Here is a 16,837-nt window from a genome sequence, read left to right as displayed (position 1 = left end):
TAAAAAAAATCTTGATTTTTTTAATAGTTAAAAAGTATTTAAAAAGTAGTTTAAAAGTATTTAAATAAACAGATCTATAAAAGATTAAATTTAGAAATAAATATTTTTATAATTAAAAAATATTATTATATTTATTAATATTATAGTAATAATTAGATTTATTAAAGCAAGACTTGCAGGGTATAGAATTACTAAATTTAATTATTTTATATTATATATTAATTAAATATAGCTAAGTAATTAGTAGATATCCTAAATGTAGTTTGAAATATTAAAAAATTACTTATCTCTCTTTTTTTTATTGCGCGGTAGAAAAAGAAGATTAAAATCTTAATTTAAAAGTAAAAGAATATTAATATTAATTTAAGATAAAATAAAATTATAGATTTTTTAATATATATAGTAGTAGTATCAGGCTTAATATTAGTAAAGAGACTTTTATATTATTTTGAAGTAATTAATAAGTATTTTAAAGTAGCTTTAAACTAGTTATTAAATATATATTAACTGTAATATTAATCTTAGCTTAGCTAGTATATTTATTATAATTTTCAGATTTAAGAACTGTATTCTTATAACTTTATAAATAGATATATATATCATTAATTTGAAAAAACTGTTATCAAAGTAGTTATGAAGTAGTTAGTAACTAGTTTATAATTAATGAAAAAATTTATTATAGTCTTACTGCAGTCTGGTATCCAGTAGAAAGCTTTTTTATAATAAATTTTATATTTATACTCTTTATTTTAAGTAGTTTAAAAGTTATTAATAAACAGTTAAAAACAGTATATAGATAGTTCTTAATTATTTAATAAATATCTAATAGATAGTTAAAAATAAGAAAAGTAAGCTTATTTATTTATATTTAGAAAGCTCTAGATATTTATTACTTACTTTTCTGAGATATTATTAATATTTTATGTCAGAATTAATTAAATAATAATAAATAGTTTAATAAATAATATTACTAATATTTGACTTCAGAACAGTTATATTAATTAATTAAAGAAGAGGGATTATATATAGTAGTAGTAGGATATAAGAATATTAAAAGAGATAATATAATCTGAAATTTACAGTGTTAATAGATAACAGCTTGCTTGAACATCACGTGACTAAAACTGCTTACTAACTAGTAGCGGACCGCGTGACCGAAAAAACGGACCCGAGCGACCTGCAACCACCTCGACGGGCCACCGAATACTAGCAATGATGAAGATGCATCCAATCCATGACGCTCCCTCAGGAACCAGCTTGAAACTCTTGACTCCCGGTGGCATTTGGCCACCCTATACATGATATCCCCCCCCCCCCCCTTCTTTCTCCCATGTCCTAAGCCCGGGGGCTCTCACCCGCTCACGCTCACTGAAGATGAACCCTCACATATCCGTCCCCCGCCAACATGCCAGTCCGTCCAGCTTCGGCGGCACCACCCCAGCCAGCCGCGGATCTAGTATCCGGATTCCGCGATTCTTCAAGAGGTACGCCTCATCCTGCCCCTCTGGACGGCGAGGGCTCTATGATGCGCTTATCCGATGGGGCCTCCAAGACCTCCAAGACCTTCATGAACCTGCTGCTGACGCCCCTGGCTTTGTTTCAGACTGTTCAAGTTCCCGCAGATGGACTTCGAGATGGCCATCTGGGAGATGACATCGCTGTTGATTGCGCCGAAGAAGGTCTTCAAGTCGATCTACTACCATGTGAGTGCGATGGGAAGCTGCCAGATGGCCCGCGTGCGATTATGCTGACCCCATGCCCGAATTGTAGAAACGTATGTTGCCCAACTACCGCGCAATTCCATCATCGCCCGCTTCCCCGGCCTGTTACCAACAACCCACAATCCCCATACTAAGATGCATTGTCTAGAAACGAAAAACACCTGGCACCGCCCTGACCCCTCGTTTACCTACCTACTATCTTTCTTCCTCCTCCTCACAGCCCTCGCCTGGGGTCTCGCTTATGCGCCGTCCTTCGGAGCTATCGTCCGGCTCTCTCTACTATTCATCTTCCTCCACTTCATCGGCTCCTCCCTTTTGGTCTCCACAGTTGGATACTTTGTGATCCCACGGCTGTTCGGTCCCGACGGCGTGGCCGCTTCCCTGGCAGGATTCAGAGGCGGTCGCGGACGGAGGCGCGGCGCGGCGCAAGGCCTCTTCACACAACCCGGAGAAAAGGACCAGTTGGAGTTTGGATACTGCTTCGATGTAAGTAGCATCTACCTTGAGGCAATGAACACAAGAAGAGCGGCGTCAGTTAACGACTTGTCTTAGGTATCGAATCGGGCGTTCTTCCCTCTGTATCTACATCTCTACGTTGTCCAGTTCCTGCTCCTCCCGCTTCTCACGCGCAGCCCGAGCAACTTCCTCGCCACCTTCCTCGGAAACACTCTCTACCTGTCTGCGCTAACGTACTACACCTACATCACCTTCCTCGGATACAACGCGCTCCCGTTTCTACACAACACGGAGCTCCTCTTGCTCCCCATTCTGGCGTTCGTGGTCCTGTGGCTGGTCAGTCTGATTGCGGGATGGAGCGTCGTGATGCAAGGAGGGGGGGTGGAAGGTCTTTTCTGGGGTGCATGATCACCTCGGCAGCATAGCATAATCGTGTGGTGCTGGAACATGTCAACCACGGCGTTCCTGCACCCGTCGTGACCATCTATGATGCATCCGGAATCCAGCTTTTTTCTTCCATTTTCCGCTTCGTTCTGGCGCCGGTGTATATGGTGACTTTTTGGTATGAATCGTATGTTGTGTCAACGGAATGGGTTCAAGGAGCATAATGTCGTTGCATCCGGGTTTACTGTTCATCTCTTCTGTACTCTGCCTCCAAGCTCGGGCAGATGACAAAGACAATGTTGTATACTGTACAGCATAGCTGGTTATATAGCTCCTATACAGATTTCCAGATCTACCCCAGCACTGTCGCTTATCATGTAAACTTATCTGTCGTGACATTTCGGTAGACAACCATGCAAGTATGTCCAACCTCACCATCACAGCCTCACCCAAGAGCCTCACGAAGCAAAACAAAAAAAAAAAAAAAAAAAAAAAAAAAAAGTAATCCTTCAATCCAATTGCACATGCATCAAGGGAGAAAAGCAGACAACAAAAAAGCACAATTCCTCATCCCTTCAATCGCTACCCGAAACACGATATAAGAACTGTTAGATATGATGATATGATGACATGGTATATGATATGGTATATGATATACGGATCAAAGGATAAAGGGAAGAGGCATTATTCTGTAGTTTATTTCTTCTTCGCACCTCCTTTTTTCTTCCCCTTGGCGGCCTGCAACTTGACCTGCAACTCGGCGGCCCTTTGTTTCGCCAATTCAGCCTTCTCCTCCTTCTCGGCCTCTTTACGAAGCCGGTCTGCCTCGCGCCGTTCCCTGACGAGTGCCAACCGCGCCAGATCCGCCCGCGCCTCGTCCGTCTTCCCCTCCGCGTGGAGTTTCATGTACCGCTCCCGAGCCTGCTGCGCCTCGATCGCCTCGCGCTCTCGGCGTGAGAGCTGCGAGAGATCCCCGCCCTCGGGCTGTGCCGCGTCGTCGGTGGTACCGCTCAGCTGGGAGCGAGATTTCGTCGTATGGTTCGGGTTGGCAGGGAGGTCTTCATCCTCCTCATTGTCGTCGTTCTCGTCCTCCTTGTCGGATCCCTCCGAGTCGGAGGGGGGCAAATCGCCCGGCTGTGCGGCGGTTTGTAGCCGTCTTGCTTGCGCAGCTTGCTTCTTGGCTTTGGCGGCAGCGCGACGTTCCTCGCGCGTCATTTCGGTGGCGACCGTCGGGGGTGAGACGGCGGAGGGGCCAGGTCTCTCCTCATCGGAGGATTCGTCGGATTCCGATTCTGAAGATGCGTCTTCTTGTGATGAGGAGGGCATGGCATCGTCGGGTTCCTGGTTGCGGTGGCGGTTGGGTTAAGGTGGGATTCAGGTTGATTCGAACAGTCAGGTGAGAAACCGGGCATGCTTACCCTCCACAGACCAACAGGGTTGCCATCTTTGTCCACAGGCTGGGTGTCCCGACTGAACCTTTTCCCGCCTGTGCGTGTGGATGTCGTTAGTTGAGTTTCTTCGTGCTTGTGGACCAGCGGCCGTGCCGCTCACATACCTCCTCGCGAGGGCTTGGAGAACTTTCCGCGGCCGCGGGGTGCCATGGTATGAATTGCGGAAGACGGTTGAAGGAGAACGCAGGAGATGGCAAACGCTTTGGAAGCGGGTTTTCTAGAAAGAAGGGTCTCTTCTCCGAGGCGGAAGGTTTGTGGTTCCAAGCCACTGAAACCAGCTGAGGGCGTTTGGAGGGACCGAAGCGGGGGAGAAAACAAACCAGCGGCACCGCCCAGAATCTCCGACACCGCAAGGGCAAGGTCGACCAGGAAATTTACTCGTAGTAGTAGATGACGAAGAGGAAGACGAAGAAAGAGAAGAAGGGGGTTGAGTCACGCCGCCAGTTGCCCAGAGCAGGCGGGGAGGGCAGGGCCTGACTAAGACGCGGTCTGTCATTGGCTTATTCGCCTCTACTGCGCAAGGACTATTCCAACAACTACTAGATAGTAGATGGTTTATATCTTCAGCTCCGAGTCTCAGTCTTATACCCCATATTCCCGCCCCGGATTCCTGTCCCATGCCCTCAAACGCGTTGCCAGACCAGCCCCTGCTTCGTCACTCGCGCCGCAATCAATGTCAAGGTCCCAGCCAGAATAGCACTGCCCATGAACATCTGCGCATACAGATATTGTCCATCATCTCGATCTACCAACGCCCCAGCGATTGGTGTGCCAATGAGGGCCGCGACAGCTACCACACTGAGCACCATGCCCATTCGCACGCCCGTCTTCTTCAGGTCGGTGGTGAGCGTACTCAAGGTTGCAGGGAAGAGCGACTGGATCCCCGCGGCAGCCAGTCCGTAGAACGCACTAAAGGCATACAGCTCGTTGTAACTCTTGACCGCTGCCCAGCAGAACGCCACAATCCCCGTCACCAGGCTGAACGGGATCAGCATGTTCAAGGGGCCTGTGTACCGGTCGGCCATCAGGTTGGGGATCAACCGGCCTAACAGTCCGATTCCATTCATGACCAGGAGGACATCAATCGAGGTCGAGTTGGAAACTCTGATGATGTCACGCGCGAAGCTACCGATATAGAAGAACCCCACATAGATGCCCCAGAAGTTGAGGAACATACCCAGAGCGAATAGAGCATAGGGGACTTCCTTGAACGCCCCCCACTCGACTAGGGGCCCGCTGCGGCGCGGAGGCAGTCTTTGCTGGAGAAAAACTAGGCAGGGAATCAACGTCGCTAAGGATATGAATCCCAAAGTTCGCATCGTCCACCCATACCCAATTCGAGGCAGCAGTCGCATAACGACTGCTGGGAAAACCAGGCCTCCGGTGGCGGAACCCGAAGCCGTAATCCCAATCGCAATGGCGCGGTACTTGGTAAAGTACGTAGGAATGAGCGCAATAGTCGGACAGAACATGAGCCCGCAGCCGATACCCTGACCAATGCCCTGAGCCAGGAACAGCTGCCAGTACTTCGTGCAGAGAGAGGTCATGAAGATGCAGGATATCTCTAGAGCAGCCCCCAGGGTCAAGACGGCTTTGAAATACCCAGCATCTGTGGCGCGACCAGAGAAAGTCCCGATGAAGAAAAGTAAGAAGATCTGGATACTCCCTACCCAAGAGATGTCGGACGGCGTTCGTCCGAGTGCTTCGGTATAATAAGTTTGAAAGACACCAAAGCTGTTGATGTAACCCCAAGTGTTGAAAATGACAAAATGCGCCAGGGCTACTTGTGACCACGCCTTGAAGCCTCCATCGGGGGAAGGTCCCAGGTCCTTTCCAGACTCCCTGGTGCGGACAAGGGTCAAGGTTCTGGTGGCCAGTGTGCCAACGTGACTGGCATTGGTAGGGGCTTTAGACAGCTCATTCTTTCCTCCATGACTGAGACCTATTTCTTCATTGCCCTTGTTGTTTCCCAGGGGAAGAAACTGACCAGGGGCAAGATCATTTGCAACCCTATTGGAACAGCCCTTTTCATCGTCCGCAGAAAAAGGGAAGTGTGGTTGAGTAGCAAACGACGGATTAGTCGCCATTTTGAGCGAAAATCTACGCGGGAGTTGAGGGATGACGAATTCGGTAAAGCTCTCTTGTATATTGAGTAGTTAGGCTGGTGTTGCCTGGTAGATCGAAGACAGACCAGTTGCGTGAAGAGTAAGCCCCTTCGCGCTTCGATTAGACGGCTTGACAGAACCGGGTAGGGTGATGAGGACACTCTGAAATATGGAAGCAGACCCTCGGGGTGAAAGTGTGTCGAAAGACCGAGGAGTGAGGATCAGATGTTGAAATAGAGAGGGCCCAAGAATCGGGCACTAGGGAATATGCATTAATCCCCCAGGTCTTGGATTGATCGATCAAGCAAAACGGACGTGTGCGTATGACTCAAGGAGCGTCCAGCGCACAGCATCGGTCGTAATTGTAGAACGTTGAGAAACCTGTCCTCTTACCCAGGACCATTTGGATTCCGCGCTGAAAAAATAAGAATAAAAACACTTTGGGTAAATGGAAAGAGGGACGACAGAAACAACGCCATGAGTCACGCCGGCAAGTAGTAGCACTCGGGAAAACGCTGGGGCTCTGGCGGTTCGCAAAGAAGACCGAAAGCAACCGCCATGATGGCTGGTAGGGCCGGCAGTATCGTGCCGAATCAGCTGAAGAATGACGATCAGGCTGGGTCCAACGGGCAAAGGCTAAGGGGGAAGCCCCCTCGTCACTGTGCACCATGGTGAGTGGTGAGTGGTGACATGGTCATGGTCTGAGGCATACCCCAGATTGCGCTGGGACGATGGGATGGAGTGGATACTATCTCCACCACCACTGCGGAGGGGACTATGGATCCCTGTCTGGCCTGCTGGGTGGACTCAATTGACCTGGCTGCCATTACCAGCTCGAGTCGGAATCTGATTGATTCTGCGATAGTCATCCCTGTATGACTGGCCGGTGATGGACAAGTGCACACACACACACACACACACACACACACACACACACAGAGAGAGAGAGAGAGAGAGAGAGAGAGAGAGAGAGAGGGGAGGGGGGAGGGGGGGCTGAGAATACCTGCCGATACGGTCCGGCCGTGTCCCATACCGTATCTATGTCCGTCCTACAGTAGTATACAATCAATAGTAGTATACTCCATAGGGCTCGTTCCAATCTCCATGCGTCATGCCTAAACTACTAAGAAGTTATTTATTTATTATACTACCTCCTGCGTCTCCTCATCGCCTGGGTTTTCAAGAGAAAAAAAAACGAAAATGAAAATAAAAATAAAAATAAAAGGAGAATGTTACCTATATACCATGTCTTACCGAGAGCATGCCATCTCGGCGGTATTGTCCATTCCCACAATGCATTGACTCAAGCCAGCTATACCAGTTCGGAGCATCCTCCCAAATGTTCCCTCGCATGTAGTTCACCAAAATATCTTCCGTAATATTCTTCGCCACGCCATAAAGAACGGACATCGATGCGACGACAGTTGCGTTGGTGCCAGCGACGCATCCACCACGCGCAATCGTTCCACGCCATACACCCGGCTCATGGCGTCTTCACGGAATAATTTCCGTGCCAACTTGGTTGCAGCTGCCTGCTCCAAGCTGTCCAGATAATTCAAGAGGTATGGTGAATCGTAGGCTATCCAGCGGAGGTACGGGTCCCGGTCCAGGGTGTGCACAGAACCCCGGGTGAAGGGGAGGAGGGACCTTGCAGTGATGTCTATCTGACCATTAGTGTCGAGAAGAACCTCGGAATAGGAAACGACATCCTCGGTCAGCCACCGGCGATAGGTCTCGTATTGGGTCTGGGGCACCTGCTCGCTGCCTTGGGTGACTGTCGCATCGGCCCATCGTCGAAGATTCTCCGGCTGCAAATGTTGGTGAGCTTGTTGGCTATAATTGCCAAATGTGTCGTTGAATGTTGCAAAGTGGATGGCCTGTCCTTGGCCCGCACCGGCTTCCGCCGTAGGAATTGCACATGAGTTCTGGCCTGGTCCTGGAGATTCAGTCTAACAGGGCGATCAACGATTTGCTGGATGCCCACCGAACAATGACCCCCCCTGCCAGCAGAACCACCCGCCTAGTAGGAACCATATTTATGCTTATTGTGAGTGCCAAACTCGATACCAACTACCCTAGGAACATTGTGGTCAGCTTTCGTGATCAACACTTTCCCGACCATCTATCCAGTTGTCACGTTCATACCAGTAGACCAAAACGATATACCGCTGGCATCTGGAGAACAGACGGAACAAAGACTGTCCCAACACAGTCAATATATAGAGGTTCGATTGCTTCTTTTGGCGGATCAGCCAGGCTCGCTCGGCTCTTTTTATATACCGACTCAGCGTGCCCCAGTTCCAACCCTTGTTGCCAAAGACTGTCTCCCAGGAGTTGAGCCCCTAAGTCCGTTTCCCGAATGGATCAGCTCCGTGCGGTTATTGACGGCTAAACGAACAGTTTATAGGCTTGGTCAAGGGATGAGTCAAATGCTTTGGCATACTCCGTAAGGTTCGTAATGAAGGCTCCTCGGTCCGAATCGAAGTAGCCGGCCTCGATAACGAGCACGGTAGCAGGCGATGTCTCCATCAGACGACCAGCAATTTTAAGACCCGTCAGACCACCGCCAGCGACAACATAGTCAAATACCCGGCCTGCAACCTGGCTGGGATCGGTGGTGGGCTGGGGCTGGGGAGGGTAATGGGGATGGGCACGCTCATGAATGTGCTTGGGGTGGACAAGGGCAGACCAGAAGAGGAACAAAGGAACACCGACAGCGAGTGCATGGTTAGAAAAAAATAGTAGTGCCGAAACCCAACGATGACAGGGCGCGCGCAGGGGGGAGGGGATGTCAAGAAGTCAGAGAATCGTCACTAATTAATAGTAGGTAGCATCGGGACCGCCGTCCTGCTAGAGCAGCAACGACCTTAGACCCGTCGGGATCAAGTCAACTCATGAAGGAAGGGGGGAGATCACGTCTCCTCTGGCCATGCCCGGTAACCTGTTATTTTCTATTCTCGTCTAACATATTACAACCAGGGAGGGCATCGGCCAAGCTTCGTCGACCCGTCTATATAGTCAACTAAAAGAACAATAAACAGGCACCCATGCTCTGCGTCGCGCACGCGTAACGCAATCATGCTGGAATCAAATTTCGAAATCAAGGTCGCAAAGAAACGGAAGGAAGAACCCCCATGTCGGACTCTCGCTAATGGCTGAACGGTCCCCCAGAATCCAATACTGAAGCTCATGCCAATGCCGAATTCGCACCCGCTTCGTGACGCCCTCTAACAAATAGCCGCCGCCACTGCATCACCTCTACGCCCGGAACAGAATAATGAAATATATATCAATAATGACATGAGATAAATCGAAAACCGGGCGGTTGCGGTAGGAACCTGTCCCGCTTCAGCATCAGAGAGCAAGGACCGGACCTCAATACTCCTGGGAGCACGAGCTACTGTTGAGCATCGAGACGGTCTCAATCACGTCCGCCGGTTCCAGGAGATGCCAACTGGCAGCCGTCTGCTTCGAGCTCGCGCCGACGGTGACCGAGTAGACGTGATCTTGCGGCAGGTCGAACTTTTGCAGGGCACGAAACATGTCTGCAGTGAAAGAAAAGGAACCACGTTAGCCAGTTAAGAAAACGTAACAACCGGGACAGTGTTGGGTGTCACGACTAAGAGGGCAAGGAAATGCTCTGCGGGTAAAGGGGAGTTTACCTTCATCGGTAAAGTCATCTCCAGAGCAGAAGATAAACTCAGGGGCCTTCCCAGGCCCCGTTCCGTACTCATTGACCAGGCGAGTTGCGATGAATCCCTTATTGACGAACGTCGGCCGTACCTCGAGATTGGCTTTGCCGGCCATGACTTCAACTTCCCATCTCTTGCCGACGGTGTCTTCGAGCTGCTTCCGACACTCGCGGGCCTGAAATGCCCCGTACTCGGGGTCTGCCCGGCGATAGTGCCAAGTCAGGGCTACTCGTTTTCTCTCAATGAAAGAGCCCTGCGTCCGTTCGGTGAAGTGCTGGAACGTTTCCATGACCTCCTTCTGCCAGCCCATATTACTCCGTTCAGCGAGGTTCTCCCAGTCATCGGAGTGCGGCTTGCGGATAAAACACCCATGCTCTGCACTCAGTCCGAGTTCTGGGATGTGGCCCATCCACTCATCCAAGAAAGCTTGGTCACGTCCACTGATGATCCAAACAGCATTCCGGGGATCTGCGGCAAGGCTCTTGATGGTCCGTAGGACACGATCCGACGGAATAGCAGCTTGTGGGTCTTTTACGATCGGGGTGAGAGTGCCATCATAATCGAACATGAACAGCCTCTTCCGAGCCCGACGATACTGCCTCACTAGCTTAGCTCGATCGAGTGCTGGCGTTGCCACCGACTGGTCGAACGACGACAGGTTAGTGAGGAGACGTGTGACAAATTGCTTTGACCAGGACGAGACTGTGTTGGCAGTAACATGCTTGTAAAGCTTCTGGTGCTGCGATATCTTCTCCTCAGGGGACATTGTTAGGGCTTTGTTAATGGCACCCGCAACTCCGACGGTATCCCATGGGTTGATGTGAATGGCACTGGACAGGGTACCCGCTGTTCCAGAGAACTCGGAAAGAATCAAGGGGCCAAAGTTATTCTGTTGGCAGATAATGTACTCCAGACTTGTCGTGTTCATACCGTCCCGGACCGTCGTAATGAGCCCCACGTCAGCAACACGCAGAAGTGCGAAGTACTCAATCGGGGAAAGGTATTGGGGGTAGTATTTGACGGGTGCGAAACTCAATGACCCGAATCGGCCATTGATGGTGGAGACCAAGTTAGAGATTTGACTGGCGATCTTGTTCTCTTCCTTCTGCTCGTCGACGCTAGTTGGGCTGGTAACCTGAATAAGGACGACTTTGTCACGCCATTCCGGATACCGCTCCAGAAACACTTCGAAGGATTGTAGCTTCTGAGCAACCCCGCGGACACTGTCCAGTCGATCACGGCCGACGATGATCTTTTTCCCCTCATAGAGTTTGCGGATACCCAAGACAGCCTTCTCAATCTCGGTGGATCCGAAGGCTAGTTTCTGGATCATGTTGGTATCGATTCCAATAGGGAAGACGTCAACGGCCACATGAGCGCCGTACGCGTCAACACCGGCTGAGTTGGAATCGAAGCCAAGGACACGAGTGCAGCATGAGGAGAAGTGGCGAGAATACGAAAAAGTTTGGAAGCCGATCATGTTTGCACCCAAGACCCCCGTGAGCACCTCTTTGCGCTTGGCTAGACAACGCATGAACTCACTGCTAGGAAATGGAGCATGCAGGAAGAAGCCAATGTATACGTTGGGAATGCGTTGGCGCAACATGCTGGGCAACAGAAATAGGTGGTAATCGTGGATCCAGACAATGTCCCCTTCCTTGTATTCCTGGGCAATCCGGTCTGCGAAGAGACGATTCATACGGACGTAGTCGGCCCACCACTTGCGTTCCGATTTGCCATCTGTGGGACCGTGCTGCTTGTAATGAAGGAGGGGGTATAGCTCCCTCTCCGCGTAACGCCTCCAGCTCCCTTGATCATCCAAGAAAACCGTGTCGTCAGGGACTTCGGATTCGCCTGTCAACCAGACGGGGACGATCTTACCGTAGCGGCTGGAACTCAGCTGCGTATCCAGCCGTGCTCGGTCCTCTTGGTCCACTCTGAACCCTTCCAGAAGGGGGTGACTTGGCTGGCGTTGGCTGGCATCTACGGGCACGGGTGCTGCGGCTTTGTTGAGGGGTAGGGCCGAGCCGTTGAGGGTGGCCGGCAGCTTGGCACTCGTGTTGATGGGGATTTGCTGCAAAGGCTTCGTTGTCTCATGGGCCGGTTCGACCTCGCCAGTCCAGCCAACGAGGGTATGGGACCATCTCGATTCATCAGAACCAAGATACGCCAAAGAATCAAATAGAGCCGAAGTTCCTGGACGGGGTTTGAGATCCTACGAGGCAATCGGTCAGTCACGTTTCTTATCGACCCCAAGTGGAGGGAGGCTTACCCAGTCGGACCCAGGATGAAGATAAAGCTTGTATGGGATACAGAACGCAGCGCTGATGACTCGGCCGGTAAGACGGAGGCTGGGGTATTGTTCTCGGGGGTCGGTGTCCAACATGGTGGGGGTCCCTCTCAGGCTCAAACGACGCAACAACTCAACGCCCGACTTCGCGTCCTTGGCTGCCTGTGCTGGGGTGGTGGGGGAAGTAACAGTTAGAGGGGCCGGCGAGGCGTGATTCCCAGGGGATTCAGAAAAGTAGGAAGGAGCATCAGGGAGAATGGAGGGCTGTGCCTGTTCACCACGCAGGTCCGGGGTGGCATTTGAGGCATTCAAAAATGCATCCTCCCCCAGCACATTCACGCCAGATCCAATGGGACCCGGATTGGGCTGACCATCGGGCACGGCGGCAGTCCACTGTTCGGTGGCCATGACGGAAACGGATACGGCGAAGAGGAGTCAGAGAGGTATGTGCCGGTCAGAACAGGACCAGTCCGCAGTCAATCTGGGAAAATCCAGGGTCAGTTAAATGAAAACATTATTCTTCTGCCTTTTAATGCTCTGGTGGTTATTTAGTTTTTTTTTTCTTCTCCTTTTGATTTCTTCTTCTTTTTTTTTTTTGGAAGAAGGGAGGAGGGGGGAAACACGTCAGGTTTTGAAAGGGGAACGATAAAGTACTCTGGTTTGAGGGACGGAGGGGCCGGAGGGGAGGAAGCGTTGAGGTATCTCGACGTAGATTAGAGAGGGGGGGGGACTTGGGAAGGAGGGAGATAAGCTGGAGACGGAGTACCTGGGAGGTCTGGAGTTTTGGTGGGGTTGGAACAGGGAAATGGCCGGCCAAAAGAAGGCGAACTAGGCCATAGGTGGAAAAGTGGGCACTGTAAGAAGGCAGATCCGGTGCAGAAGTAGAAGATGGACTCGGGCAATGCAATCAATCTCTCCGACAGAGCGCGCGCGAGAGAGTGTCTGGTTGACCGATGGAGGGGGGAAGAAATGGGAAAGAAGCGTTTCAATAATAGTAATGAGGGGTAGTCACCACCGGCAAAGCAGAGCCAGAGCCAGAACCACAACCAGAGAGGCGTCGGAGCCGGGAGGCGGTGAAGGCGGGAATGATGAAGATGATGATGATGATGATGATGATGATGATGATGGTGGTGGGGTTGATGATGAACAAGAAGGAAGAAAGTAAAGAGATAGTAGCAGTAAAAGGCAGCACCCACCACCAGAAATAAAAAAGGCAATTTGTTACAGATCCGATCTAAAAAAAAACCCCTCCTCTCCCGAGATGCGAGAGAGATAAGTAGCCCTAGGTAGTTGGTAGGGAGATAGGCCGGTAGGCGTCTGCAGAGTCGGCGGGAAATTATCTCAACTACCAGAGCCACCACCGCTGGTCCGGAGCCCTTCCCAAACAATCCCGGAATAGTAACCAATCACCCCAATAGCGCAATCAAACAGGTATGCAAGCGGGCAAGCCTGTCATCAGCTGGTCGGGGGTCCGTCGGCAGGGTAGGCTTATAAACAACCAATCCCTCATGCACGGGTCGAGATAGAAGGACGCAGAAGGGGAGAGAGAGGCAGAGAAAGGGTCGCGGGAGAGATGGGGAGCGATAGGCCCAAGACGTTCCAGGCGCGGCGGATGGAGAGGTGGAAGGAAAAAGAAAGCATATAACGGGTGGGGATTATAGCGCCAGAGAGGGGATCAGGAGGACTGCGACTGGGCAGTTCGATCCAGTGGGAAAGGGGAGGAAAGCCATCCATCCAAGTTCCGCAAGGAAACCGGTTGAGTCATGATGGATGGTGGATCGAGGATAGTGGATAGGTAGTGAATAGTAGTGGTTAAGTGGTAGGTAGGTAAGTACTCCGTCGTGGTGGTGGGGGGTGATGATACATAGTAATAATAATGATGATGATGTTGTTGTTGTTATTATTGTTCACCGAAGAAAGCAATTGATGGCCGGCTCCGTTCCCCGCCATCCCCCATACGTCATGATCCGAGCTGCAGTTCGGAACTGAATTGACCGCTGATAATTATTGACAACTAGTTGAACTCTCTCTCTCTCTCTCTCTCTCTCTCTCTCTCTCTCTCTCTCTCTCTCTCTCTCTCTACCACCATCTACAGGGTACGGCTAGTTACAGGAGTAGTAATCTTGGGTAGAGGAAGTTAGGTAGACAACCATGTCAGTCCGTTGGCAAGCTACTAGACAATATCCCGGGAAGTTGGGCCTAGTGCATTGCAAGAATGCCTGATCGGTTGGGAGAATAAACCTCCTGGTGGCATCGACGAGACCATGAATAATGAGCACATTGCAGGGATCCAGAGCTGGCATGTAGCCGGAGATCACCCAATTTGTTTCCTGACGACTTGACTGCCCCGATAATGAATCATATGCCGTCGGGTCCACCGGAAATGTCAGCCGCAGGGCGAAAAACAAAAAGAATGAATGAAAATCTCGCCTCCGTCCAACTACGGAGGAAGAAGAAAGGAAGAGGTCGAGATGCGAGATTGGAGATTCGAGGATCGAGATTCCAGATCGTCCTCCGGCAGGGGGGTGTGACATGTGAAAACCTACCTAGGGCTGGCCAGATCACGGCCCATGGTCACGTGTAGTGCAACATCACCTGACATCTGGCATCTGGATTCAGGATTGACATTATTCCTCGACCTCAACGTCTCCGTCTGTCCGATTCTCCCCGAGTAATTATTGACCCCGGCGATTCTCGTCGATCTAGTCTGTTCCAGGCCTGCGCCAATTAGTCCTGCCATACCGTGAATCTTTCCCTGTCCGGTTTATGCCCCGGGTTGCAACGCTTCATCCGCAATGCCTTCATTGCCTTGCTGAATGCGCGGTCATGCGCACCCTTTGTCCCTCGAAACGCCATTCCTTCTCTTCCACATCAGTTTCTTCTCGTCTGAACCGCTCTGTTGTATTTCTGTCTCAGGCGCGATGCTTCCACAAAACCTCCTCAAGCTCCAAGGGTTCAGCAATCTTCAAAAATAGCCTGCAGAAAACCCTTGAGGCGCATCGGTCCTTGAACCGAGCCAGTCTAATCCGCAGGATACCATACAAGGCAGATCACGATGACACCCTAGAGGATGTGACAAAGAGCGATGGCTCATCCGGCGATTTGCCGACCGCAGATGTAACTTCCACGCCTCCCTCGACCCCGAGAAGCCCCAAAAGGAAACCTCGCTCCATTCCGAAACCCAACCAACTCTCCCATTCCTTCCAACACACTGTCCCACATCGATCCATACAGTGGTGTTCCGACCCCAAAACAGGCCGATCAAACCAATCGCCGTGGTTAGAAGACTTGGATTTCGACCGGCCCTTCAGTGATGGCCTCTCGCAGCTGGATGCCGAGATCTGCGCACTTGAGAAATACCTCATGCCCACCCCACCAGAGGAGGAGCAGGTATATACGATTGCCGCGGACGTTACCCGTCGTCTTGAAGGCACCGTGCCCCATCCTCCCTTTATCATCGGGTCATGGCGAACCGGGTTGGCCATGAGTCACTCCGATCTAGACCTTCTTCTGCCCGTCCCTGACTCGGTACGATCCGTTGAAAATATTCGAAAGCCAAGCGCCACGCGCCCCAAGGCCCTGGGTCAACATAGGAGCCTGCTACGCGATGTTGAACAGGCACTCCGGAAATGCCCATCTTTTGGCCACCGCATTTACCAATCAACAGAGCTGGACTCCATCACAGCTATCGATACCCGTACGGGTCTCCGGCTTCGCTTCTATTGTGGTGAAGGTACACCCCCAATAATCGAGTATATCAAGGATTATTGTGCCGAGTACCCGTCGCTTCGGCCTCTCTACATGGCTACACGACTTATCCTCGAAACTCAAGGTGTGTATGGCCGGCACGCATCGTCCGTCAGATCCGAGGCACTTGTCATGCTTGTCGTGGCCTTTTTGAAGATGAGCCACGGCCGGTTCCGACAAACCGATAGTTTAGGAGAGACGCTCCTTGCTTTTTTGCAAATGTACGGCACCCAAGTCGATCTCACGACGACCGGTATCTCCGTCGACCCTCCGGGTTTCTTCGATGCAGACACCATCAAAACAGCCAGCCGCATGTACGGCCTGGACGATATCCCTGCCCATCTGCGTGGCCAAAGAGCTATAATTAACCTGAAGAGAACTGCCGCAACCAGAGGCAACAGGGTTGCGGCTACACGGCTATGCTTGCAGAACCCCACCAACTATATGGACGACCTAGGCCGTTTTTGTATCGAGACCATGGCTCTACAGTCCGCGTTGGCGGGCACCTGCAAGCGTCTCAGAACGGCTCTCGACATGTGGGAGAGGTGCATGCCGGTTGATCCAGATTGCAGTGTGCTGAGTCGTGTCCTGCAAGCCAACTTCGATGATTTCAACGATGTACGCAGCCGACTCGCGTTGGGAGGGGGGACGAATACGTAAAATACGGCATTTGGTTTAGATCATGGATCCTGGGCTAGAGTTTTCATTTTCTCGGGCACAAACATCATAGACTGGCCCTTGTCCCCGGTGGCCCTATATATAGACTTCCCCGAAAGAATAATCAACATCCAAGTCTATTAACGCCCGATGCTGCCGACACGCGCGAGAACACCAGGATCAGTAAGGCATTGAGTGATATCGAGAAAATGAAACAGAAAGAAGAAAAGCCCAGATAAAAACGCCCGCTTGCTATGCAGAGGCTGACAAAGGCCACCCGAAGCGGCCAACCATTCATGCTTGGGGAAGGACCAAAGTAACATCAACTACAGGA

At 51.0% G+C, this 16,837-nt stretch overlaps 6 protein-coding genes across 6 annotated transcripts; 2 read left to right on the top strand and 4 right to left on the bottom strand.

Moving 5' to 3' along the window:
• The first annotated feature begins 1,305 nt into the window (after positions 1 to 1,305).
• BO94DRAFT_537353 (unc-50 family protein) lies at positions 1,306 to 2,922 on the top strand. The gene is made up of 4 exons (XM_025612248.1): positions 1,306 to 1,484; positions 1,604 to 1,707; positions 1,870 to 2,207; positions 2,274 to 2,922. Exons 1-4 carry the CDS (start codon positions 1,375 to 1,377, stop codon positions 2,583 to 2,585), a joined length of 864 nt encoding a protein of 287 aa, XP_025464915.1. The 5' UTR covers positions 1,306 to 1,374; the 3' UTR covers positions 2,586 to 2,922.
• A 146-nt stretch (positions 2,923 to 3,068) lies between these two features.
• On the bottom strand, positions 3,069 to 4,215 carry BO94DRAFT_537352 (PDGFA associated 1 family protein). The gene has a single exon (XM_025612247.1). The coding sequence runs from the start codon at positions 3,885 to 3,887 to the stop codon at positions 3,258 to 3,260; it is 630 nt and encodes a 209-aa protein (XP_025464914.1). The 5' UTR covers positions 3,888 to 4,215; the 3' UTR covers positions 3,069 to 3,257.
• Positions 4,216 to 4,281: 66 nt separating this feature from the next.
• BO94DRAFT_163545 (putative MFS monocarboxylate transporter) lies at positions 4,282 to 6,436 on the bottom strand. The gene has a single exon (XM_025605885.1). The coding sequence runs from the start codon at positions 6,097 to 6,099 to the stop codon at positions 4,636 to 4,638; it is 1,464 nt and encodes a 487-aa protein (XP_025464913.1). The 5' UTR covers positions 6,100 to 6,436; the 3' UTR covers positions 4,282 to 4,635.
• A 1,039-nt stretch (positions 6,437 to 7,475) lies between these two features.
• BO94DRAFT_587925 (uncharacterized protein) lies at positions 7,476 to 8,843 on the bottom strand (the record flags this gene model as incomplete). The annotated part of the gene is made up of 5 exons (XM_025615863.1): positions 7,476 to 8,053; positions 8,149 to 8,192; positions 8,263 to 8,459; positions 8,512 to 8,718; positions 8,772 to 8,843. 5 exons carry the CDS (start codon positions 8,841 to 8,843, stop codon positions 7,476 to 7,478), a joined length of 1,098 nt encoding a protein of 365 aa, XP_025464912.1.
• A 557-nt stretch (positions 8,844 to 9,400) lies between these two features.
• orlA (putative alpha,alpha-trehalose-phosphate synthase subunit Tps2) lies at positions 9,401 to 12,753 on the bottom strand. Its single transcript, XM_025605886.1, has 3 exons — positions 12,082 to 12,753; positions 9,780 to 12,024; positions 9,401 to 9,662 (listed from the first exon to the last, which is right to left on the bottom strand). The coding sequence occupies exons 1-3, from the start codon at positions 12,505 to 12,507 to the stop codon at positions 9,493 to 9,495; spliced, it is 2,841 nt and encodes a 946-aa protein (XP_025464911.1). The 5' UTR covers positions 12,508 to 12,753; the 3' UTR covers positions 9,401 to 9,492.
• Positions 12,754 to 14,925: 2,172 nt separating this feature from the next.
• Positions 14,926 to 16,506, top strand: BO94DRAFT_548450 (uncharacterized protein; the record flags this gene model as incomplete). The annotated part of the gene is made up of 1 exon (XM_025613401.1): positions 14,926 to 16,506. The coding sequence occupies one exon, from the start codon at positions 14,926 to 14,928 to the stop codon at positions 16,504 to 16,506; it is 1,581 nt and encodes a 526-aa protein (XP_025464910.1).
• Positions 16,507 to 16,837: the final 331 nt, after the last annotated feature.

Source organism: Aspergillus sclerotioniger, assembly GCF_003184525.1.
Source record: "Aspergillus sclerotioniger CBS 115572 chromosome Unknown BO94scaffold_23, whole genome shotgun sequence".
Taxonomy (NCBI): domain Eukaryota; kingdom Fungi; phylum Ascomycota; class Eurotiomycetes; order Eurotiales; family Aspergillaceae; genus Aspergillus; species Aspergillus sclerotioniger.
Note: the sequence above shows the minus strand (reverse complement) of the source record. Positions and strands in the feature narration are given on the sequence as shown.